We start from the raw sequence: 25,950 nt of genomic DNA, 5'->3' as shown, positions 1-25,950 counted from the left end.
TAGTCACAATTAACTTTTGCTTTCATTAATGCAAATCATTTCCCCTTTTCACACATTTCTTTGAACACTTTTTGCATGGTTTGTAGATCCAACCGATCTTATTTGAAACTGAACTGTCTCAAGTCATCTGAAGCAATTGCTGATCATTGTGAATTATGAGAATTACATAATTCCTAAAAAATTCAGAAGTTCATCGTAGCTTCCTTTTCTGAATGTCAATGCTTACTGTATGTTCATTCTTAAGAACATGTTATGACTCCTCCTGGGCACATTTAAATCAAGAGCCTTGGCTTTCCATGTATTTAAAGCCTGAAGCTTGCAATTTAAATGAAAATATATCTACTGCATTTGAAGATACACACACACATTGAAAGAGACAGAGTAAATAACTTCTGCACACATATCCGTACCGAAGATATGAATTTATATACAATACGTACAGTATAGAGACAGTTTTTCATAGAAAAATATGAAAGCACAGTTACTTTTAAAGCTTGCTTTTGATTCTTGTAAAGGTAATATCTATAAAAGAAATAAAGAGGTTTGCCTGACTCATTTAAGTCTGTCTTTCACAGCTTGTCAGTACTACGTACTTTATAAAAACACAGTAAAATTGTATTGAGAATTTACTACGAAGGATCTAGTTTTAGGAGAAAAGGCCACACATTTCAGGCTGATCATACTGAAACTGATTAGTCATTGAAAGCAATTTGTATACATTTCCACTTTAAACCCGGGAATCCTTCACACTGTCCAAGTAACTTGATATCCGTAAAAGGTGCAGGAACACCCTGAAAAATAATAATATGATGTTCAATGAAATGGCAGAAAGCAGCTGGAGAAATGTGAGCACTGCAATCCTTAGTACAAAAAGGACAGCTTTATGTCTGTCTAAGACTGTCTCCATCCACCTGGATTCACAGGCAGACGTGCTTTAGGGATCTGTCCTTCTACTTTAGACTGCAAGTGGGTGACAAGACAGCCAGACAGAGCTTTGCTCTTTGCCTTCTGCTCTCTTCCCAAAGCCTTCCTGTATGGTTCCTACACAGAGAAGTCTTTGATGCAAAAACAAGGGGATGGTCAGATGAAAGTGTTAACAGTCGGGAATGAGCAAAGCTCGGTCCTTCATGTAAAAATAACTTTTGATGATACTTTTACTTTAAATGTTTTTCAAATTGATCAGTCCCTGGTTTAACTAACAACGAAAGAGGCTTATGCTGGAGCCCTCCCAAATTCTCTACAGAATTCTCTAAATCTTTTGCTTGCTAGATAGTGACATGCAGGCAAATTATATGCCAAAGGCTCCACACTTTTGGTTGGTTAAAAGAGGAATAATGCAACACCCTGCTGTGGTTTTATTGATCAGTGTGAGACGGCGTAAGAGCTTTTTGGGCACTTAGTGCTTCAAAATTACATTTGAATTTTTATAGTTTTGTTTTGCTTCAGGTTACAAAATATGTATGCAAATGCAAACTGGTGAATCTATTGAACTGTTAGGAACATCTGCCACTGAATATAAAATAACTTCAACTTAGTTGTGAGGAAAGTTTGAATTAAAATACTTTATTGATAAGCTACCATTTAGCAACACCAACACAAATTTTCAGATCTTACACTAATGAAATAAATAATAATATTTGCGCTTGAAGCACCAAACTGTAATTTAAAACACAAAGGTGTTTCCTGGCATGTTAAAAATACAAAGACTTTTTCGGTGAACTATATTTGCAGGCATCCATACAACTACTCAAAAATGAAAGCTGAAATCAATGCAAAACTCAGCTTAAATTGTTCCCCTGACAGTTCTGTTTTCTCATTTCTGAACAAGACAACATGTTCTACAGTACTTGTCACCTAAGAGAAATTTACACCTACCTATTAACCACTAATAGATTGTATATTTGTTTCTTGTCGGATAAAGAGCACAGCTCATTTCCATTACTACAGTACAAACAACTGTACATAATTAAGATCACCAGTAGTAAAAAGTAACATGTAAATTGCTCATTTCATCACGATCATCAGTCAGGCTTGAGTATAAACTTAGCCGGCATTTGCCTAGCCCATCTGAACTGAAAAGGTGAATATGGTATTATTGGATAATGTATATACAGTATGTCTGATCATGCAATAATATTTATAGCTGCTATTTAACTGCATTAACAAATACATTCATTTCTGCAATATTGACAAAACCACAGATAATCAAGCACAAAAAACACTGTCCAACTGAAGAAGGACTGCAACTGCTACATAATGCAACAGCAAGTCTGGATTGCTGAAGCTTGGTAAAAGATGAGATCATTAGACAGCCCCCCCCGCCCAACACCCCAAACCCCAATAAAACATTTATAGCCACTCCACACAAAATGGTTAGTATGTCAAGTGCTGCAAGCAGGCCACAGCTGTTCTCAGTACTGTATAAAAGTTTCATATAAAAGTTCATGATCCAGCTCCACCATGTGAGGAAAATCATTTATCTGTGAGATCCTTATAAATGTGGGTGTTGGTTTGGCTAGCATTTATATCCTCCTGCAATCCCCCTTTCCAAACAACATTGCAAGAGATTATAAACCTTAGGAGTTGGCTTCTCTGGAGCAATTTCGTCTGGTATCCATTTCGTTATGTGGTTTCTGATCTATTCATACAGTAATATCATGAGAGTATAACCTCTGCACAATAGTAAAAATATTGAACTGATTATTTCTATATGTGTTTTAAATATGTAGTACATTTTTGTTATTATTTTCTTGGCTCTAAATATATCAGAAGGCTTTTCTTTGAGGAGAATCCCATAACTGCAATGCTTGCATAGTAACCTGAAGTTAAAACTACCTACTCCCTTTTTTTGTCATCCCTCTTGATCTTTTGTGTTCATTATCCATCTGAAATGGTTGGGAAATGGAATCATGCTGATAGTTCCCCACCTGCTTCTCATATTGAGAAGAATCTGGAATCTAGATTCTCCTAAAGTAGGTAAAATGTCTGCAGTTGCAGCACTGAGCTAATGGATTGCGAGAAATAAAACTTTCAGATATCAACTGCTTAGCAGCTAGTCTTGAAGCTGAACACGATCTTGGAAGAACAAACAAATGTGTCAAATACTCATTCAGCAAAGTAAGAGAATCTGAAACACAGGGTTACCAACCTGGAGTATTGCCCCAGAGCACTAACATCCACATTATGTGCTTGCCAGGTGTTAAATGAACACGATTCTTGGAAAAACAAATCCCTATGTGGCTTTCAAATCTGGCAGATTGAGTCTCTGTGGCACGGGGTGAGAACCCCAAAAATACCCACATTGCTTTGTCAGAAGCTGCACCAAGCTGTGTTTATGTTCCGACCATTTCAGTACACTGCTAGAACAGAAAAGCGGCATGAGGGGTTCGTTGTTCTTGTGACTGTCAGTCATGTGTTCTTGTATTTTGGTGTATTCCTGTATTTCTGGGATGGACTCTGGTTAACTACAACCAGAGTTGCAGCAGAAGAAGTCAAGTATGGAAGAAGCTACTTTCAAGAAACAGCCAGAGGACATGCTGGGATTTCTTCCAAAAGGGTCCCACTCATTTGTATCTGTTTTTACATTCTTATGATAAGCTGCTTTCTGATTATGATGATAATGGATGGATGAAAGAATACAATAGTACAAGAAACATAGAAATGCTGCTCTTGCTCGTGATGTTTCCATTCACAGCAGCTTTACTTTTTACGTCTGTTTTTTACTGACCCCCTAGAGGGAGCTCCACAGTGTGAGATTGGGAGGAATGTAAAAAATTGTGTATCATTCACTGGAAAGAGACGAATGACTCAAAGGAGTTTGTAGGTACATTAACTTATGGTGTACAACATAAACTGAGTTTAATGCTTAAACCATCTATGCAGGAGAATAAGACTTCTTCACAGCCTGGATAATTAAGCAGAGATTTAGTATGAGTTAGTCTGGAAGTATGAATTCAGTTAGAACATTTTTTATGTAACCCTAACGTCAAAATAGATAAGCTTTTGCTTTATTCATGGAGACCTCATTTGTGTGAGTCAAGCCCACCATTTATTTGAGTCCTGCACTACTATCATGTAGAACTGTAATCCAACATGTTTAGGAGACATTTACTACTTTCCTGACAAATTCCAGAAGGGAAAAGGTGAAGACTGAACCACAAACTAAAGACCAAGTGTCACAGCTGTTTGTCATGCATCAGTCTTAAATTGCTGCCAGTGTTTAAAATTTTTAAGATTTCTCCAATCACTGCTAGAAGTGAGGACAGTCTTAACCTTTACTGCTATTATTTGAGTAAGTAAGGGTGTATTACAGTCTAACCAAAATCACGGCCAGGACAATTTTTTGGGGGTGTTCGAAGCATTCTACAAATTTCTGTAGATTTTTGTGACGTTTATCTTAATCTTGTGAATAATTCTTTGGTGATGTTTGTGCTTCACTTTACTGAAAACTGCTGCTTTTATCTCAAAAGATGCTGGATTTCAAACAGTTCAAAGCTGTTATACATCTGTGACGATCAAGATGAAGAGGGAAATTATTCTCAAACGGGCTGCAGCAGTTTGTATATACAGTACACCCTGATTTTTGGCAGGAACCGTGCGAGCTGCGGTTAGTCTCAGAGGATTATCTGACCATGTCAAGATTCTGGAGTAAACAAGGCTGACCCTCGACTCCAAAACTGATCTGAGACAGGCAGACTTTTCCATCGCTGCGGCAACAGGATGGGAATGAAGAGGTGACCCCCTCAAGGGGGGGGCACCTTTCATCTCTTTTACAGTCCATCGAGTCATCTGGCTTGGGGAATGTGCTGGAAGCAGAAAAAAAAACTGGTGGCTCCAGTTTGCCTTCAGTGTAAGATTCCAATATGTCTGAATACTAGGAAATACTATACATTGGCTATGTTAGACATGAAAAATCAGAGCTGTGCTGCTTCCCAGCTTCCCATTGCAGTAATGGCAAGATTCTGGCCCTCTGAACACACGGGTAGATGATACTGTTTTGATCCAGTGTCACTCAAGTAGTAGATACAATTTTGCTGAGATTATGCAAACAGCAACTCCTGTTAAACTCATGCCCCCGTCCCCACCCTCCCTGTCTCCAGCATTACTCTCATTGTGCTGCTGCCTTTCATTGCAATCACGTCAGCAAGAGCTGTGATTTAGAGACTGTCGGCATAAAGTGTGAAAATATCGTTTCCAAGTCTGACACTGTCAAAAAGAAGGCCCAGCTTGCAAAATGATGAGAATGTGTTACTGAATCTTTGCGTTCTATGTGGATACCCTCATGACAGAGACCACAGGCAGATCATCTTGCGATGTACTCTTCCATGTAAACCATTTTATATTTTGCATTTAGCAAATTCTTTCATCCAATTTAGCAGTGGGCAATTTCAGAATGAAGAGTCACCAACCAGAGGGTACAAGTGAAAACCATATAGAAGAGCATTTAAATCCGAGAACAGGGGGCACTTCTTTACCCAAAGGACGTGTAGGAGTATGTAACAAACTACAGAGACATGCTGCTGAAGACGAAGCCCTGGCTTCTTTCAAGAAACAGCTGGATGAGATCCTTGAACCAGTTGACTACTAACTACCAAACTGGCTAGATGGGCTGTTCCTGTTCTTATATTCTCATGTGAAAGAATGAACTAGGAAGATGACACTAGAAGAAACAGGAGGGGAGCCCATGCCAGGCTCAGTGCTCAGATTTCCTTAGTAAAAATGTACTTTGTTGCACATTGGTGAAAACAGTTTAAAGCGCAATAAAACACAGTAAAATCATGGTAAAGTACAGAGAGGTAAGAAACAACAGGACTGTAAAATAGCATGTAAATTCTTTGTGGCAAACTTTCATAAGGGATTGCGGAAAAGATGAATTACTGTTCGCACAGGCAGTTTGGCAGAATTACATTTAAATTTGACTCAGTTTAGTAATTCACAACTCATTCTTCATTCTATTTTTTGTGGAAATTGTTGCATGCCTTACAGTATATGAGTTCATCCATGTGTGTGTACATTTTTGCATTTTGTTTTCAAGCTGCATTGTGTAACACTGTGAAAGAATTTAGAGTTTAACTTGTATTTCTTGTGTTATCGCTGGTCTGCGACAAAGAACAGTGCATTTTATATTTCCTTGAAGGAAAGCACAACCCTTGTTCAAAAACATGTATTCTTTTTGTCTCTGCTGGTATTTCACAAACTTTTACTGCCCATTGGACAGTTCCTGTGACCTCAGTTGGCCCTTTTCTGCTCAATCCAGCCTGGTGAACATCAAAAGAGATTCACATGTTCTCCAGCAAGGACTGTGGGAGGAAGGAGCTGGAAATTGAATTGCCATAATATGGCCAGCAGATGCGTTTCCCCTTCATTGTTCATTATGTTTCTCTGTGGAAGTCACAGAAGACGCTCACTTTAACCCATCGGCATGTAACAGATGGTTTTATTGCACTCCACTTATTTCTCATATTTCTTAGATTTCCAGTAGATTCACAAGACATGTCGACAAACCAAACCCTTCTAGGTGCCAGTGGAATCATTGTCAAATGCTGCTGTTGTTTTTCAAATTAAAATTCTCATTGACATAAATTGAGGCCAGCCGATTCTTAGACATCCTGGAGGTTGTAATATTTCTTTATAAAGACATCTAACATTATTAAGAATTGCAAATGCTGATTTTAAAATAAGACAAATATGCACATAAGGTAAAAAAGCTATTTAAATAGTGGTACTGTATAGAATAAATCTGATATCAGCAGTCACTGAAGAAGCTGACCACACTAGAAGGGTACTTATCACTGGATTTCGAGGAGACCAATGTAATGGATGATTGTGTTGTGTGGTTCTAAATGTGGACTAAATGCAGTTTTTAAATGCTAACTCACACTGACAAGGAGTTGGAGCCATCTGTGAGTGCTCTTGGCTTGAACAGGTAATGTAAGGGCTGCATAGGGAGACATGTGTTGGGAAAACAAAAATAGCTCTACTCTTAGTGGGATTTGAGATTCTTTGGGCAATTCTGGCCAAAAACGTCTAGTTTTTTTCTCAGTCTCCTCTTAGTTTTCTGCTCTCCCCAGTGGGCTAGTTCGATGGTTTGTCATCCAGCCTGGCTGTAACCATCTTAGAAGGATGAAACTGGGACATATGAAATGTATTGTAACAAGCTGTCATGTTTTTGTGAAAACTGCTCAGCTGTGGTATATTTTATGGTAAGTGGTAACTTTTAAATGTTATATACTATGAACATTGAAAAAAATGGTATTTTCCTGTAAATGACTTACAAACTGTTTACCCATCATAAAAAATGAAAAATAAAGTAACCACGAATATTCTTAGAACATGAACTTTAGTTCCAGTGCAGTGTATTTAAAATTGTTACTTTTACATCCACTTCCTATTTATATTTTCAGATGCAATGACTTAAAACACATCCCGTGGAGAAAAAAGTGCAAAGAAATCTGAACAATTGTGAAGTCTTTATATAACTGTATCTATATCTTTCACACATATAAACAAAGTCCAACTTTAAAGTACATACCTCCATCAAGATCAGGTAAAGTTTGAGAGAACTCTATTCAAACGTTCCACCATAGCGACATCACTGATGTAACACACAGATTGCCAGGTACCCCAATATGGCATGTGAAATAATACAAGAATGGTGTTATTAAAAAAGATTTTAAGAAAACCGAAGAAATAAAGAGAAAGACACAAATTCTTAATCTCAATCAATTGAAAGGAATAGCAATAAAAGCCTGTTTTGCAGCAGGTCAAAGGTGTGAAATTACCTTTCTTCCACATAAGGACAGGGAATCTGCAAATGACTTGTGCTTGAACAGAACAGAGCACTGTTTATTGTGTGCATCTGTTGTGTTATTACGCAGTTTCCTGTTAAATATTCATTGAATGCCTGACAGGTCTTCAGTTTCCCATTGATCATTTCCAGCACTGTGTGGAAAATAGGAACTTTACTAGACATTTGTCACACCTGATTGAACCAAAGCCAAAATGGAAAGCACTGCTTCCGAGACAGACAATAAAGTCTGTTATACTGTTACTACAAAGGTGTTATTGTACAATGACAAATCAGTTCTTGCTAATGGGATAAGGGCAATAATAATTGAATTTAAAACAAAGCTCATATTTAAGAATTTAAGGACATTTTTATCTCAGGCAACATACATTTTATAAATCCAAATATGCTAAGTTTTAAAGTGTAAAAGGTACCCAATGCATTTCATTTTCACAGTTCCTTTATACATCCATGAGGCAGAAGGCTGAGCCTCATGTCACATGAACTTGAACCTGTTTAGAATCACCTGTATTAAAGAAGAAATGAAAATGTTTTTGTACCTTTCCATTATTCTTAACAGGGGGCATTTGGCCATTTTTATCTGTGATAACCTCCGAATGATTACTATTTAAATTTGACACCTTTATCCAAAGTAATGTTCAAAACAACCAATGGATTGCAAATTAAATTAATTGATTTTTACCAATCTGTTTTACTGAGCTTTTAAAATGGATTCTCTCACTAAAAATTTAAAAAGCCTTTAAAATGTTATTTTCATGTTCCCTGGGCTGTAAGCCACTTTCATTACCCAAGCACACTCTGTAATCTCACAGCCTGTTCTCTTTATAAAATGAAGTGATTCTGCACAGCCTAGAAATTGCTTATACACAATAAGCAACTCTGTTTTGATAACTCATTATCTCTTGTAGGTTTTTTAAAATTATTTTTACTTAAACTAAGTTTACATTGTTTTCTGCATTGAACAAAACAAAACCCTGATCTCCTAGTAGTCAGATGTGATAAGGGGGTGGTTGTGCAGTTGTTGATGTACCCAGAACTATGACTGAAATGTCATTAGGGAAAGGAGTCTCTTAGGAATGTTCTCAACATTCACTGCACTGCAGACTCAGTTCTTGTATTCTTAATTGGAAGAGCAGAGGAGCAGGTGTTAGCCAATTCAAACTACTTTTGTCAATGGAAGATTAAATGTAACTCTGGACAAATAGGTCTGGCTGGAACAAGGCTTTTCAATGTACTGTACAATAGGAAGGCAGGCTTTAGTCAAATGTATTCAGAGCCATGCCGTCTCTTGAGAGACTTAATGACCAAGCAGAAAATTGGGGAGCAGAGAAAAGTAATTTATCAAAGTAATCAAAAGGCAAGACAAACCCACCTTTTCTAATGATGTGGGAATTGAAAGGTTATGTACTAAATGCAACCCCCGAGTCCTGAGACAAAAAAGCTATTAATTAGTGAGTCAATGGTGGGCGTATTGAATGTTGACTGCATTTATGCAGGGTACGAGCATGAATATCTTTTATGGAGGTTAATTATAGAAAAATGTTGCAGAATCTGAGGAGCCCAAGGCATAAAAATGCCCCTCTTTTGGTTGGTACTAAAGGAAGTGAGCTCCCCTTCTCTATCCCTTTGCTGGTATTTGTCAATAAGAAACAACATTTTCACCTACTTTATTACAATAAATACAGTACATAAAGTTCTTATTCATTAAAAGCATTAAAATACTATTATTAGCAAGAAGACAAATCATTTTTTATTATATTTTCTTTTGGATCCTTTCAATGTCCAGAAACATTGACTGGAAACAAGAAGAATGAGTCACTGAACAGAAAAACCCCAAACTGCACTATTACAAGGTTTTAAAATACATGTATACACCAGAAGAACTCAAGATAATTCCAGTAATACTACTGCTTTCAATGGGGTGGTGCTGCAAAATATAATTAAAGAAACATTTCAAATATTAATTTATTCATAAATTTATAACCATTGTGCATGTGCAAAAATTAAATATATTATATTTATATATAAAATATATATATATATGTACGGCTTATTAGATATTTAAAGAAAATTAAAACTGGCTTCATTTAGAAGTTGTTTCAGGTATTTTTTTAATTTATTTCATTAGCTCCGATTAAAGACATATAACACCGGACATGACCAGACAAAGAACAGGCATTTGATTACTTGGGAAAACGTTAACACACACTAAATTGTTAAACAATAAATCTAAGGAACAGGATGATAATAGGAAACTATCTACTGTACCTGCTTAAGATATTTTCATCAGAACTATACTGCTTTTAAAAATGCAAAATTTGATTAATATTAATTTTATACCACTCATTCTTCATTCTTGAATTCATGAATGTCAAAGCATTATATAAATTTTACTTATGTACAGTTACAAAATTTCAGAATTATTGAACACATACTTAAAGAGTGTATTTTAGGAAATTATAATCAGTTTCTTTTATTAGGACCTTTATATTACATAATTAATTTATTTCTCACTGCTTTCCATGCATACCTTTTAAAATAAAATCTAGATTCAGACAATTTAATTTAAACCAGAGACAGACATCTGAAAATGGATCACTAAGAAAAATAATAATTAAGCTTTAAAGGAGTATAGATGCAAAACCTAGTATCGAAGACATGTTTAAGACAGTCTATATTGTAGAATATATTTAAGTCTTAAGAAAACAACATGTTCTAGTATGCATATAGAGTTTTATTCCTTCCTCTGGTTAAAATCAGAAATATTGTATCCCTGCATATTTCAGATATATAGAATGAACATTTCTGTTTTCAATGAGTTATCAACACTCTAGCGCCACCTTTCGGTGATTTCTTTGCTTACTGCTGTCACTAAACGCATGAGACCACAAATAAGACATCAATGACTTTTCACAAAGTTGTAAAATATATTTTCACTTTGCGTTGATAGGTCTCGAGTCATGCTGTCTGACATATTTCCAAAGACTAAAGCTGAAATTACAGAAAGTTGACATTTGCCAATCTCAGCATAACACTGCTTCGTAGAATTTCATTAGATTTTTATACGGAATCTACTTTATGTAATCTTCATGTATAATGTGACTATACATTATATATATACACTGTATGTTACATGTTATATATATATATATTATGTAATATAGACTATACATTATTATAAGTTACTGGAAATAAATAAGTTTCTCATGATCACTTGTCAATTCACGGCTCTGTCTTTCAGCACAACTATTTTCATAAAACTGAGATGATTATGTAATTCAGGTGACTGATAAAAAAACAGTTTTAATAAAGAAAACGTTTTATTGCACAACAGACACTCCTGTAAAAAAATACCTCCTGTATTCAATCCCAAATTAACTTTCTCTTAATTTCCAACTCCTTTGTCAATGAAGGCATTTTATTTTTTTTAAATAAAATTCTCTACGCTTTTAAAGATTTCCTTACCTTTCTTAACACCCTTTTGGTCTAGAACTAAACTGTAACTCCCCTCGCCTCTCAACGGATATATGTTCAGTATATCTGCTTTTCCTTTGTCATGCTCTACAGTCTGATTATCGAAAAAACGAATTTTACTTTGACATCTGCTTGTTGGACAGTGAGTATCGAGTGTTAAGAATGTGCTAAAAGCTGCCACGCTAACTGCTGAGCTGTAGGGGACAGTGACAAGGCCAGTCACTTCACCAAACGTGCAGAAACGCATTTCCGAACTCTGACGGTTTGAGCGAAGTGCGGACCTAATTAATAATGGATTTAGGAATTATTAAAAAGGAAGTGTTTTTGAAGATGGAAGAGTTTGATTAGATGGGGGGAACTGATCATATTTACTTTAATTAAAACCTTAGGTTTGTCATGAACAGCACAGTGCTCCTCAAAGCAATGTGGAATTTTCCAAATACAGCCGGACACCTCTAATGTGACTATTATTCTAGCCCTAATCTCTATTTAGGACCACATGGCCTAAAGGCCGTCCTTAAACAAGAGAGTTTTAGCACTAAGTCGAACTTATTATCAACTTAATTGGACCAGTTTCACTTGTTTTTCTCGATGAAAAGAGCAGTAGAACCCACTGAACAATGGCACCGCGGTCAGCATGTGAGTGTTTCGGCCGAATGTATTCATATGAAAGCAGTGAAGATGGGCGTTAGTCCTCGGTCTAAATGGCAGCAGAAAGTGCAGGCGATTCAAGTTCATAATGACCTGATACCTCTGCAGAGACTACACCTACCCAACCTGCCAATGAATGTGCTGATCTAGTTTCGGTCTTATCTGTCACCTTCGGCTTCGCAAAACCCGTTTACTATTTACCGTTTTGAATTGTTTATGGAGTATTCCAATAAAACTGTTGTTACTATTTTTGAATTGATGCTGTCGAAAATCATACAGAACGTAGGAACTCGGAGGTGGCAGCACTGACAACCACCCTAGTCCCTCAATGGGTGCACGTTGGTTAATGTTTGTACCCTTCGCATGTAAATACATTTTGATTAAGTTTATCATGTGATAAATTATCATATTACATAAAATCAACTTGCAATAATATTCGAGCTAAAGTATAATAATATTAGCAGAACATTTAAAGACTTTTTAAATCCTTGTAGGATCAACCAATTGAAACTTTCTTAAATAGGAATACAGATTGATGTGAATTGGTTAAGTACAATTTTAGGTGGGTAGCTGCGTCAGCATGCGTAGGCTGCAAAGGAACAAGTTATAGGTTTATTCCATGCTGAAAAAAAGAAGAAAGAGAACACAACGTTTCGGCCGTGGAGCCTTCTTCAGGTGCTCACACCTGAAGAAGGCTCCAAGGCCGAAACAAAGTACAATTTTAGTTCCCTAACAAAGTTTAATGCAAGCCTTAAGCTTCTTCCTAACTATAGCCACAGATATTCAATATTTTATTGTAATTAATGATGGAATTCAGTTAATCCCTTCTCCAAACTATCTTGTCTAAGTAGTTAATATAGGCACCTATAAGGAAAAATATAGTATAAATAGATGAGAGTTTGAGATACCAACAGTGTCACCTAGTGTCAGGTTTATGTCTAAACCAGTAAAAAAAAAGGATCCTTATCCAGCAGGCATCATTATTCAATGATCACTGTTTGACATGTATACCAGATTAAACATAGGATCTTATAAAAAGCTAATTAAACTTCAATATCTTTGCAAATACTAGCATACAGGTATGTATGGCATACTAGTCTACAATACTAGCTTGCAGCACCAAGTCAAATATCTAAGAAATGTCTTATTTTTTTACAGAATTCGGAGGACTGTGCACCGCTTGTGGAACAGCTTTGCAATTGTGGTTGTACAGCACAAAATTAACATAGTCCTTTGAAAATGCCACAAAAACATACTGTATCATTTTTAGACACGGAAACCTTTACATTCCATAAATGATCAAAAAGAACCTAAAAGGCTGGATTCCAGGAATAATCACATGGAAAAAAAATGACAAAATAAAGATTTTAATTTGTAAAGTCTCACAGGTACTTCAAGTAAGGTTTGTTCAACTAGACTGAATTGCTTGTATTATTAGACAATTCAAAGGTGAAGTCTGAGGACAGATGCCTGATGATATCTTGAAACGTCACTCTGAACAGCTCTGATTAGTTATCATGGCAGATCCACTTGGTGGAGTATTTTCACAATTAACTTGCAAAGGTTCATTAACAGAGAAATCTTCTACCATCTAAGCAAATTTTCCAGTGCGACCCCCCCATGGAAGGCATACAAACAAATGACACCCAGCAGTGTCTTACATACAGTATATTACTTCATAATTCAATGGCCAACTGTTCAAGAATATATTGCATATCCATGCTACCATTTGCAACGTGATGCATGAACCTGGCTAACAATGCAAATGTATTTGTTAATTTATTTTATTGCACATGCTCACAGTTATGTGTGTTTCTATGAATGGAAGCATCTCAAAAATAAGTCTAACACAGTACTGCATGTGCTTTTGCATACATTTTGTATTTGTTTTGAATTTGGAAAGAATTACTCTTAAACTGTATTGAATGAAACTTAAAGTCAAAGAGAAGCAAGTCAAAGGAATATGCTTTCATTAGACTCACTTTAGTCAATGTATAAAACGGAAGGATACTACTTATGGTTTAATACGTTAGTTTAGTTTTTCACCACTGACGTTGTTTTCAGAATTCCCCATCCTGGGCACTGTGTCCTGTGAGAAGTTGGAGTTCATCAGAAACAACTCTGATGTTTAAATCACCTTTTAGTTTTTAATATACACAAGCTAAGAAAAAAAAAACTTCAATATTTAAAAAAAGTTTGAAGTTTTTGAAAGTAAGCAATGTAATTACATGTAAACAATATGTACATTTTTGTCTTGCGTATTTCAAAACTTAAAGTGTAAAAGAACTGACACAGCATCATAAAATATAACATTTTGCCCTGTTCTCTGTATACATTTGTCAAAGCAGGTGTGCCACTTGTTTGTAAAAAGTAATATTGAGACTGATACTATACTACAATGCATGATACCTGCAAGAGAATAGAACAGTTTGCCCCCTCATTAGTTAAAAAGCACGCCTGTTAAAAAAACTGCACCCACATGCCTTTTTGTATTACAATTGTAAATTAGGCCAAAGGTAGTTTGACTCGTATAACAAGAATAGCTACATACTGCAATACAGTATGTGTTCATCACGTGACAATGCGACATGACGGCCGCTGTCAAAGCAGACAGCGCCACTGGATGTAGAATTATGGGAGTTGAAGTCCTTTAACAGAAACTTGATATATTTCTTTTAGGCGTTTACTGGGATCGTTACTTCATTTAGAACATTTGGATGCATGTCATTTTTAGATATACATTTCTGTTAGGCTGTAGAAATGAACAGGGGGTGATCACGCTGTCTTTTATTTGTTGAGCCCCCCAGAGAAACGAGCTGTCCAATTAGAACTTCAATTCCCATGCTTCCTCCTCCCTGGCTGATCTCATTGGCTCGTGGTATTACACAACAGCTGCCGAAACCGACTTCCTCAGAATTTAAGTTCTGTGTCAACCGCATCGATTTTATTACACGGGTTTGGCACCGTAGGAGAGATGAGCGCAGATATGAAGCCAGTTTTCATTGTCGTCTTTTTATTTACAGTGCTGACTGCTTACTACATTTACACCCCATTGCCAAGCACGATTTCAGAGCCATGGAAACTCATGCTGCTAGATGCAGTTTTTCGGGGCTTTCAGCATTTGGTAAGGCTGCACAATGCGTACTGTACAGATTTCTGAATGATCGAAGCGCTTGTTATCTTTTCAGATTGGACCGTTCATTATTTTATTGCTGTTGCTCAATACGTCTTTCCAGCTTCATATGACTCGATTGATAATATTTCAGTGTCATTTTATAATTTATTGTGGACTTGAGTATGCATACCTAGTAGGCATTAGCTTTCTTTCGATTACATTTACAGCTTATATATTTACTGTTAAATCACCTGTCACGTAAAATGTTGAAGCTAGTGCATTCACTAAATATTTAAACATTCTTAAACCTCACTGAATTGTAACAGGTAGCGTCTCTAGGTGATGGGTAGCTTGTTGTTTGATATCAGTAGATGCGACGTCAGATGAGAGGTTTGAGCGCATACTGATAGCCAAGTGATGTAATATACAGTATGTGCAAAGATTTAAGCTGCGTGTTGAAATTTTTTCCATTGTCATCGTTTTCTAGTATTTTGCAATGCACTAAACGCCTTGAAAGAATGTAATGCAAAACGTGATATTGATAATTCAGTACTTTGCTTCTTAATAATCACCACCTACCCTTCCCACATAAAAAAACAACACTTTCTTGCTTAATAAGTGTTGCATGTTTTTTTTTTTACATAAGACAAAAAAAACTTCACTAGAAAATGTGGCATTATGCGAATAGAAAATTTCGACGGAGAACAATTATAGTTAATAAGGCAGTAAACAGTTTAATTCAATGCAGTTACATGGAACTAGGTACTGTACTGGACAGATTGTGTGTGTCAATGAATACACTTCTTATTCCTTTTCGCTTAATTTTATCCTTTACTTCTTCTTTATCAGCACCAGTCTGCTGTTAGATAGTGTCAGATGAACTTTCACCCACTTCTTTATAACCTCTGCCTTCTTGTAGTCTGTTACAGTATACAGTATTCTAACTTTACAGACACAGTCTGTAGACCAGCCACAGACCTTATTTTGCCTTGAGAATCACTATACTTACAAATAAAGTAAGGTCTGTCCTACAGCATGCTAAACCTGATCTACAGGACACATTTTGAATTTAATTGCTTTAGCATTTGGTATAGATTGTAGATTTGTGATTACATTTCATTATTTCCTGACCGAAAGATGTAAAGAGAACTTGTGATGCCCATAATTAAAAAAAAATACTTATCCTTTTTTATGGCACTAAAAACTCTATAATCTGAGCAAAAACCTTAAAGAAAAGGGTACCTACAGACTTGACTTATTATTGTACAGTTATTGCAATGTAATTTGCTTCAGTATATCAATACATTAATCTTTCTCAGTCTTCTTTTAAATATATCCATTAGTCAAAATATTAGGAAGCCCCATCCAATACAACAAATTCATCCCATTTTGTTCTTGGACTGTATTTATATTCGGATATGATGAGAACAATGGTATATGGGTCTAGCCTGCACAATTTAGCAGTTTTCAGCAGGGCTAAAACTGGGGATTATTATGGCCATAGGAAGTCTATTGATTTCACTGCTTTGAACATTGTTTCTAGTTTTTAGATTAGTGTGTGTAGATATAAATCAGGCCTCTGCAAGCCTCATGCAGGAAAAACCCATAGTGTCTTCTGGGTTTTTATTCCTTCTGAGCTTGAAATGATTTAATTGGATCATGTCTCCATAGTAAAAAGGGTTACACAAATATACTGCTCAGACAGTTGTTTTAACATATGATTTAAATGCTACAGAAATTGATATTTTTCACAATGGTGTCGGTGAACTTTGCCTGAGTTGGCATTGTTTATGGAATACTGTGAGACTGGACATTGTGTGCTTTTTCTCAGCCCTTCTGCATGATTTAATGCTTCTACTGCTGCATGTTGAAATTGTTGAAAATACTTGTCCAGTATTGAAAAGCTACTGAGGATTATCTTTCCATCCATTTATTACTATATATCTCACAATTCACAATAAGACCATACTGTAGTTACAGTTGTGTTTGTATGGGAGTTACATGCAGCATCTCTTGCTTTTGCAAAACAACTACAAAAGGTAATTTTTGTGTGAATATACCAGTAAAAAAACAATTTTCCTGAACCTGATCAGCATAATCCTCCTTTCTTTCAGTAAAAAAAAAATCACATTTGGTTTTCTCATAATTAACTAGATTAGAAATCCTTACTATTCAAAGCAAAACGTGTTTCAAAGATAAGTTTTGCTTTTCCTGTTCACAAATAAAATCTCATTAAAAAGGGATTAATTTCAAGGTACCAAATCCCATTCAGTGCCTAGCATGCCTTTATAAGATGGTTCTTGAGCGGATCTGGTAGATTGATTTTAAAAGAAGATACAAGAAAGAGAGCAATGCATGTACCATTTTAAATTGCAAAGCAGTGCCTAATCATTTGCTTAGCTTCTTCTGTAATTGGTATGCATGTTTGTTAATGGATTTTGGGAAGAAACCCAATAAACCTAGAATTCCAACAGCCTCATGCCAAAAAGGGGTTAAACTGCGCAGTGGTTCGAATTGGCTGATAGATTTAGCTAAATACAGCATGTGACCTGGCATGGAGACCAGTTGGTCCCAATGACGCTTTCTGTGAATCCACATTAATTAGCTAGAGATTAAACCTGTGTAAAGCTATATAAATTATAACAGTTTATGAGATTCAACGAAGATTAAAATGAATTAGCTTTGGACTATTGGTTTTTTTAAATACAAAATACCTTGTTAAATAAATAATCTGGGAGATGTTAAACTGGAGATTTCATTCTGGGGTCAGGGAAGGCCTGATTATGATGTACGTGTTCAACTCCCAGGGTGAAATTCCTGAATGTATCTGTGACATGGGCTACACATTATGACTGTTTGAACATTGACTTGTATTACTATCAAAGACCTGTATCAGTAGGTACCTTTTCACACTGTTTTTTTTTTGCAAGGTCTTTGCAGTAAATAATAGTAGCAGAGGTGCAAGCTACTCAGTTTGACACAAACTATCTGACAAACACTGTGTATACAAATAAAAAAGTAAAATAACTTGTGTGGCACCTCCAGTAATTGTAAAAATGCTGATAATAACTGAATGCTTCTAATCAGGGTTTCTAATTAGCAGCGTCCATGGCATTTTCCCATAACACACATTCGTCTGTGAGGTGTTTATATTTTTGGGTGTCATCCTTTCATTGCTGTGCTTAATCATGGAGGGCGGGATGTCTTCACCCCCATCCTGCACATGGGATACTAGGGCTAAGGACCTAAGCTATCCATCACCAGTTTTGTGAGGTGTGTGTAAATGCTGGTCCTGTTCTTTCTCTTCCCAGGGAAACTTGTTTCACAACTTGGGTCTGAGCCACTACATCAGGGTGCTCAACTTTTACGTGACGAAGTTTGAGATGCTGGGCCCCGTGTCCAGCGAAGGGGTTAAAGTGAGTGACGCTACGTTCGACGGGGTCCTGGTCAGAGTTTTCGAGTCTACCGAGGAGCAGGGCCGCGCCCTGAAGCGAAGTGTGATTTACATCCATGGAGGGGGATGGGCCCTGGCCAGTGCCAGTAAGTGTGCAGATGCAACTCTCACATTCACGCCGTCGACATTGCACTGCAACCACTTTTTCACAATATACAATATGAAATTGTAGATCCGAAACACTAGACGAACAGTGGCGTTTTGGACTTCCAAGTTGCTTAGTCAAGTAGACAAGACGCTCGGAAGTGGCTGTTTCAAATCTGGGCTGTCACTGGGATCCCTCAAGCAATACCATACAGTTGGCATAGTGCTGCCGGGTCTCGTCTAGGACAACCCAATGTATTTGATAAAAACAACAGGTTTTCCAAAGTACAGCTTATATAAACTTAAAATCAAAAGGTTCAACATATTGTGTCGAAAATCATATATTTAGATAAAAAAAAACATGGCTTCTAAATTACCACAATGTAAAGCTGTAAGACAGAAAAACTCCCAATTGTTACTCAGGTGATTTTTAAGCTCTGAAACACATCCTCTAAGAAAAAAGATTCTAATTACTCATTATCTTCATTAACAGAGATAAGATCCTATGACCATCTGTGTAGGAAAATGGCAAAAGACTTGAATGCAGTCATTGTTTCAATTGAGTAAGTATAAAATCACCTTTATATGTGTTTCCTTGTTTGCATGGTGGTGTGTGGTTTGCATAGCTGCCTTGCAGCGCTGTTGCCCTAGGTTCAATTCTGGGCCTGGGATACCTGGGATACATGTGTGTAATTTGTATGTTGTTCCAGCATTCCATCTGGGTGCTCCTGTTTCCTCCCACAGTCCAAAGACATACTGGTGGGTTGCTTGGCTTCTGAGAATATTGACCCTGGTGTGAGTGTGTGCCCTGTGATGGACTGGCATCCTATCCAGGGTGGATCCTGCCTTGTGTCCATTGCTTGCTTGGCTAGACTCCAGTTCCCCTGCAACCCTGGATTGGTTAAAATGGTTAGAAAATGTATGGATTTTATTTAGGTTAAGAGTGTTTTTTAATATATTTTTATGTGTTTCTTCAGCTACCGTTTGGTCCCAGATGTGTATTTCCCTGAGCAGTATAACGACGCATACCGTGCCACCAGGTATTTCCTGCGTCCAGAGGTGCTGGCGAAGTACTCTGTGGACCCAGGCAGGTTAGCAGTGTCTGGAGACAGCGCTGGGGGGAACTTAGCTGCAGCTGTGTCTCAACAGGTGAGTCATGGAAACGTATTGTTCTTGGATTTTATTTCAGCATGGTAAAGAAAATAAAAAAACATTAGTCTGTTTTATCAGTGTGTGAGTTCATCAGGACTTGCCAAATTAGTACGGCTTCATTCTGTGTGTTTTTGTCTAACGATTCATGATCCTGTTCAAACACAAACTGCATTTTCTGGGATTTACTCATCCCCTATGGCTGAACAGGTTTTTTTTCCTTTTTGCTCTGCATTCTGCTGAATAAAAAAAGCAGACAAGGCTTTTACATTGTAAGAATGATTCATTTCTGCTTTCCGGCATTAGGCTGAAGTCATCATACTATTGCATCTGGGTTCCTTGCTATTGTAAGGAATACTGTTAATTGTGTTGTTGTTTAAATTAAATGTGCACTGTAATTTACAAATAGTTTTCACCTTTTTTTTTTCAGCTTGCTCTGGATGGCAGCATCGCTAATAAGTTGAAGCTCCAGGCTCTTATTTACCCGGTGCTGCAGGCTCTGGATTTTAACACTCCCTCCTACCAGCAGAACAGGAACGTGCCCATCCTCTCCCGCCCGCTCATGGCCCGCTTCTGGCTGGAGTACCTGAAGGGGGACCCCAGCTTTCTCCAGCCCCTGCTCGTCAACAACCACACGGCGCTGGACCTCGGCCACGCCTCCAGGAGCCGTGCAAAGCTCAACTGGACTTCCCTCCTCCCGTCAGCTTTCAAGAAGAATTACAAGCCGGTTGTCCAGGCTGTGGGAACACCGAAGGTCATTCAGGAAGTTCCAGCTCTGCTGGATGTGAGAGCCGCGCCACTTCTGGCTGAGCAGGAAGTCCTGAGGCTGCTCCCACCAGCGTACATCCTGACCTGCGAGCATGATGTTTTGAGGGACGACGGCATCATGTACGCCAGGCGCCTGGAGGAGGCTGGGATCCCTGTAACCCTTGACCACTATGAAGATGGATTTCATGGCTGCATGATTTTCGCGATCTGGCCCACCTATTTTTCAGTCGGCATTCGGACCATGAACAGCTACATCAGTTGGTTGGATAAAAATCTTTAGGTCCTCTGATCCATGGTTTTGTTTATGTGGGTTATGCTTTTAAAAAATCATTTAACTACTTATATGATAAAAAGCCCAGAAAAATGCACTTTCACATATTCCAATGCAATGCAACATGCCAATGCAAGTTTTATCTAGTTCTGTCTTCCTAAGTCTTTGTATAACCGTTACAGTCAATATTGCTTCAAGTACTTGAAGTCACTGTGTGCCAATTACAGTGCTGCTTTATATGTACAGTGAGTGCATAGCATGGAGTTTAAGTATTCCATTTTAATGCAGTACGATAACATTTATAAAGTATTTTAATAACAGGCCAGGCAAAGTTCATTTGGGTTCTGGAACAATTTAAAATTGTTTCATTTTCACCTTATCAGTGATAAAATATTTAAATTAAATATTACTCTTTTGATAATAATAAGACTGTATGGGACTTTGTGCTCTAGCAAAGCACATAACATCAGAACATAAGAAATAACTGGAATAACAATGGATGTATAAGATACTTTTTCAATTATTTTGAAATCATGATGGTGGATCATCATATGTTTTTCAAAATCCTTCATTATCTGAAGGATCAATGAAGGGTATTATTTCAAGTTAGCGAGAGCAAAAAGAAATTGAAATAATCTCTTAAAAAGACCAAAACACTGTTTGAAGAGAGGCAACTCCACTGTTAAGGAATGCAAAGCATTTTGGAACTGATTTTAGTTTTTTTTGTCTCTTGCAGTGGAACGTTTCTTAGAAATATCAAAACATATGTATTATTACTTAGTAACTGCAAAATACCACCTGTACCTGTAGATTTTGTTAAATATTTCAAATTATCGACCATTTCCCCTCTGAATAAGATGTTTTCTCAGATTTTTAAGGGAACAGAGCAGACACTGGAAATGCCAATGCCTGCTTTTTTATTTTATAAAGTTAACATTCTGTTTACATCATCTTTTAAATTAGTTAAGTTAAACAAAATGTTCTTTTTGTAATTATACAGGCATCAATCAGGTGTAGGGTGTGCAGGTTTAAAAACATTGCTCAATTTATTGTTATATTTATTGTACAGAAGATTATTCAATTCTGTGGTCAGGTCTTTCAATTTTGAACCATCGCCTGTATAAACTGAAACAGGAGAATTTGTCTTTAAGGGTCAAAGTTGCAATGGATGAGGATCTTGGAATGCCAATGTGAGAATATTACTGTTGTTTGGGACCTTTGAAGAGGTTTTTGTACTTTTATGCACATATTTATAACTTGCAGTGTGTGAGTAATGGGGCAGTGCTGTTGAAAACGGAGAAATGTTCAAAACATTGTATTGTGCAATAGGGAGATGATAATAATATATAAGGTCCTGACATCAGCTATTGTAAATTAGACCATTATAAACTCTCAACAAACTTAATAAAGATCCCTTTTGTGTTTCTTTTATTTTATGTGTAGTGATCGGGCAGCAATGGTTGAAGCAGATACTTTAGGTGGTAACTAATTGTGAACAAACATTTATTAAATAAAACTGCAAACGCGAAATGTAAAGAGTGCTATGATACAAAATACGAACAAAATATATTTATGGACAGGTAGGAGAAACAGATCTCCAAAACAAGAACACATTTAACCGTTCTTAATTCTAAGATTGTCTCTAGAATTAAGCATGGCTGTTGTAGCGCATGAGAGTGACAGGGAATCGAGGGAAACCTGCAGCAAGTTGACTCACCTGACTTGGACAGTGAGCCAGAGCATAGTTATCATTCAGGTCCGGCTGGCTGATGCAGCTTGGCCCCTGGAGGAGCTGCTGTGTCCTGCTGCCACTGAAGTCCTAAACCGTCAGTGCTGAAGAGACATGCTGGGTGCAGCATAGTTGTTGACTCTACAGGTGGAGCTGGTCCTTTCAGTGCAGATCCAGACTGTGGTACAGTCTTTGCCTTCATATGTATTTCAGAAAATGTTATTTGTACAACAGGTACATATACCATTGAACTAACAGGCCCTGGTAACTGGTCTGTGCCCTCGCTGTTAGTGACAGAGGCAGGAAGCTGATGTAGTGAGCAACTTCAATGGCAATTTGCCTTTTTTTCCCCCACAGTCCAGAGCTCACTTTCAACTATACTCAACATATCCTCCAGCAAATTTAACCTATCAGAACAAGAGCTTATCTCCTCCCTAACCGAAGCTTTACAGTCAATAATCCATTCCTCACTTTCCTGTTTTCATAGCTAGCTATTTCAGATACTTCTCAGAGACACTTTTCTCCATTTTCTAATCTGCTAAACTAGACAGTTCTTTGTGATTGCTGCCAATTTATTCATATCTTTGAACAATTTAGAGATATTGTTTTTTTTTTTTAAATTGAAGTGCTTGAACCTGCAGGGCAGTTTTTTTTAATCATAAAATAAGAAATTTCCTCAGGCTCCTGCTCTTTTCCTACGACCTCCTTTATGTTCAAAGTATTGACTATTAATAACAACAGTTCACCACAGAATAATGGCAAAAGTGAGCAATCTCCTCCAAATACTCATAAAACTATGACCCACAGTTAAGACGGCAAATTCAACCTCTATACCAAATTGCAAACACAAAATTGTTACAGAAAGAAAAAGCAACAGCAATTTCAAATTGATATGGAAGAGGCATTTAAAAATATGGTATATACAGTACGTGGTCCTGACATAAAGTGTTTTAAAATAGCCAGTAATAAATGTAAAACACCAAAATAAACTCATTGGCCAGTAAATACCAAGTAAAAATACACAGTTTCTGTTGTTTATCGGATTTTTCAAGAACAGTATGTTGCCCAAACTCAACTGTAACAGTAAAAAAAATGCAAATAACATATTGAAGAAAATAAAAGCATTTCAACGTCAATTAAAAACAATACTCCCCTTTTCTAAATGTATTTTGTGTTACATCACTACCAAGGATTAGGTCCCTGATAAACTTAGTTTTATCAATAATGAATTTAGGTTGAATTTATGGAAAAAAGAAACCCTCTCACCTTTCCCTTTGCTGCCACCCTCCCATCTGTTTTTGTTCTCTCTTCATTCTACCTTTAACCTACTTAAACACTGTTTCCAAAAAAATAGTCCTCACTTGTGATTGCTCAAAGATAATCTTTGGCTTGCCTAAACAGGAGAACATGAGCACCATGGTGTGACACTTCAACTTAAGAACCCTTTGGATACTTTTACATTTTAAAATGTGAAAAACCATTTCTTCCAAAAGAGACACATACTTTCAATTTATTTTTTGTCTTCTTATTAAAAGTTTGCTACATCGGGTACATCCTCTGTATTTACTCAGACATTAGTCTCAGAATATGTTATACTTAGATTATAGATACTGTATCTAGATGTTATCTATTGTCTATTTGAACCTGTAATTGATTTGACCTACACATCTACATATTGTCTAACAGTATGAAGGCTAAAAAATAAATTTCTATTACATTATTGTTTTTTAAAGTTTGCGAGTTATGTTCAACTTGAACCTTATTTGGGAAAATATTTTGTGATTTGGTCATTAAAGTCATTTACACTGTAAATGCCACAAAAATGCTTTTGTCTGCTGAAATACAACTTAACAGCGAGTGCTCTGCAATTGCAACACTTCAACCGTTTTAAAACTCCCACTTGATACAACTCGTGATTTTTGGTTTAAACCGCTGACAACCATTAACAATAAGAAAACATTTTTTTCCGTCTTGTGATGCATCCAGTTTGAGGCAAGCTCCGGAAGAAATGAGCTTGGCTCTGTGTCGGCCTCTGTTGGGTGGAAGACAGAAATTGTAGATCGAATGAATCAGTCATACCGATAACTTCATGGTTAACTGCAAAGAACAGAGCAAACATTTCTCTTCAACGATATGAAGTGTTTATCTGCATCTGTGCACATGTGCCCGGAGTGACGGAGTGAAGAGACAAACACATTTAACATGCGTAGACTATGTGGATAACTTCATTATTGTTCAGGTGAAGACGCTGAAATGGCAGTAGACAGCACACATAACAACATGTAGGAATTACAAAACAAAACTACTTTAGTGGATCCCAGCAGGCAAGAAACGCGATTAATTCAAGAACTCAACAAATGCTATTGGTTCCACGTTTGTTATTTGGTACACGTTTGTTGCATTTTTAACACCTTGCAGTATAGATTAGTTAGGATAAAACTAGTTAAAAGACTACTATTTTCCTTTGACTGGAGGCAGAGGAGAAAATGAATTTGAGGGGCAGGATTCTATATCCAGTATGAGACTCACCTTGCATTACAGTATGTTCTACTGTATGCGTTTCATATTTCACATATTAAACATAGTTTATATTAAACGAAGTTTCATATCCTATTTGTTTCATATTACGGTTTTAAAAACGTGAAAATCTGTGATAAAAAAATATCATCGCCCGTCTTTATTTCCATAATTATAAAATTGTTGATAGCAACACAAGGACGGATTTTAGGTTACCCACCTTTAGCAGGTTAGAAATGCTTCATATTCCCGCACGTCTGGTCGACTCAGGCTGCATTATCCTTTTCAAACGCCAGGCGTCACTCTTGACATTGGCCAAAACAGCGTGCTTATCTTAATTTGTGCTACAGTAGGTGTCTTTAAAAATACCCATATTTTCACAGCGTGGAAATTCTACTAGCAAAGATGCATTTTACATTGTAAACCGGATTATTACTGTACTGTTGTAATTTGAAATTCCCATAAGGCAAGAAATGGGGAGGAATCAGTAACTGATCAGTGAGAATCACCTAATCAGTGAGAATCAGTACCAGTATCCATTGATAAGCAAGTTGAAGCAAATGTCTGTAAACAATAACATTATAAGATGGTATCACTCATTTTTAACAAACTGTGCACAGTATGTCATGGTCAATAAAACTCTTTTGGGAGTCACAAATTAATACAGGTGCCCCTCAGGGCTGTGTGAGCTCTCCAGTTCTGGACACACTGAGCAGTAGTCAAAGCAACTTATTCTCAGATGATACAGCTGGGCTTGGCTTAATGCATAGAGGAAGCAGTTCATCTGCGTACATGTCAGAAGTCCAAAGATTAGTGCAAAGGTGCGACAACAATAGCCTACTTTTGAATGTTAATAAAACAAAAGAAATCACGTTGATAGTGTTTGCTCCAAAGTTCAGCAGCACTTGTATTTCTTGAAGAGACTAAAAGT

At 36.9% G+C, this 25,950-nt stretch overlaps 1 protein-coding gene and 1 long non-coding RNA gene across 2 annotated transcripts; one reads left to right on the top strand and one right to left on the bottom strand.

Annotated features, from left to right (window-relative positions):
- Positions 1–571: 571 nt before the first annotated feature.
- On the bottom strand, positions 572–25,950 carry LOC138242193 (uncharacterized). The gene is made up of 3 exons (XR_011191436.1): positions 25,240–25,950; positions 22,491–24,534; positions 572–791 (listed from the first exon to the last, which is right to left on the bottom strand). It is a non-coding gene; the product is annotated as an uncharacterized lncRNA (long non-coding RNA).
- Positions 14,809–22,204, top strand: nceh1a (neutral cholesterol ester hydrolase 1a). Its single transcript, XM_006637694.3, has 5 exons — positions 14,809–15,056; positions 18,359–18,587; positions 19,079–19,148; positions 19,563–19,734; positions 20,165–22,204. Exons 1-5 carry the CDS (start codon positions 14,907–14,909, stop codon positions 20,780–20,782), a joined length of 1,239 nt encoding a protein of 412 aa, XP_006637757.2. The 5' UTR covers positions 14,809–14,906; the 3' UTR covers positions 20,783–22,204.

The sequence above is a fragment of the Lepisosteus oculatus genome, chromosome 13 (assembly GCF_040954835.1).
Source record: "Lepisosteus oculatus isolate fLepOcu1 chromosome 13, fLepOcu1.hap2, whole genome shotgun sequence".
Taxonomy (NCBI): Eukaryota; Metazoa; Chordata; class Actinopteri; order Semionotiformes; family Lepisosteidae; genus Lepisosteus; species Lepisosteus oculatus.
Note: the sequence above shows the minus strand (reverse complement) of the source record. Positions and strands in the feature narration are given on the sequence as shown.

Bases quoted from the DNA above. Each gene is read 5' to 3' on its own strand.
- nceh1a (XM_006637694.3), top strand. From the start codon at position 14,907: ATGAGCGCAGATATGAAGCCAGTTTTCATTGTCGTCTTTTTATTTACA. The intron at 15,057-18,358 runs GTAAGGCTGCAC...TTCTCTTCCCAG, and splicing joins TTCGGGGCTTTCAGCATTTG to GGAAACTTGTTTCACAACTT. The intron at 18,588-19,078 runs GTAAGTGTGCAG...CTTCATTAACAG, and splicing joins ATGGGCCCTGGCCAGTGCCA to AGATAAGATCCTATGACCAT.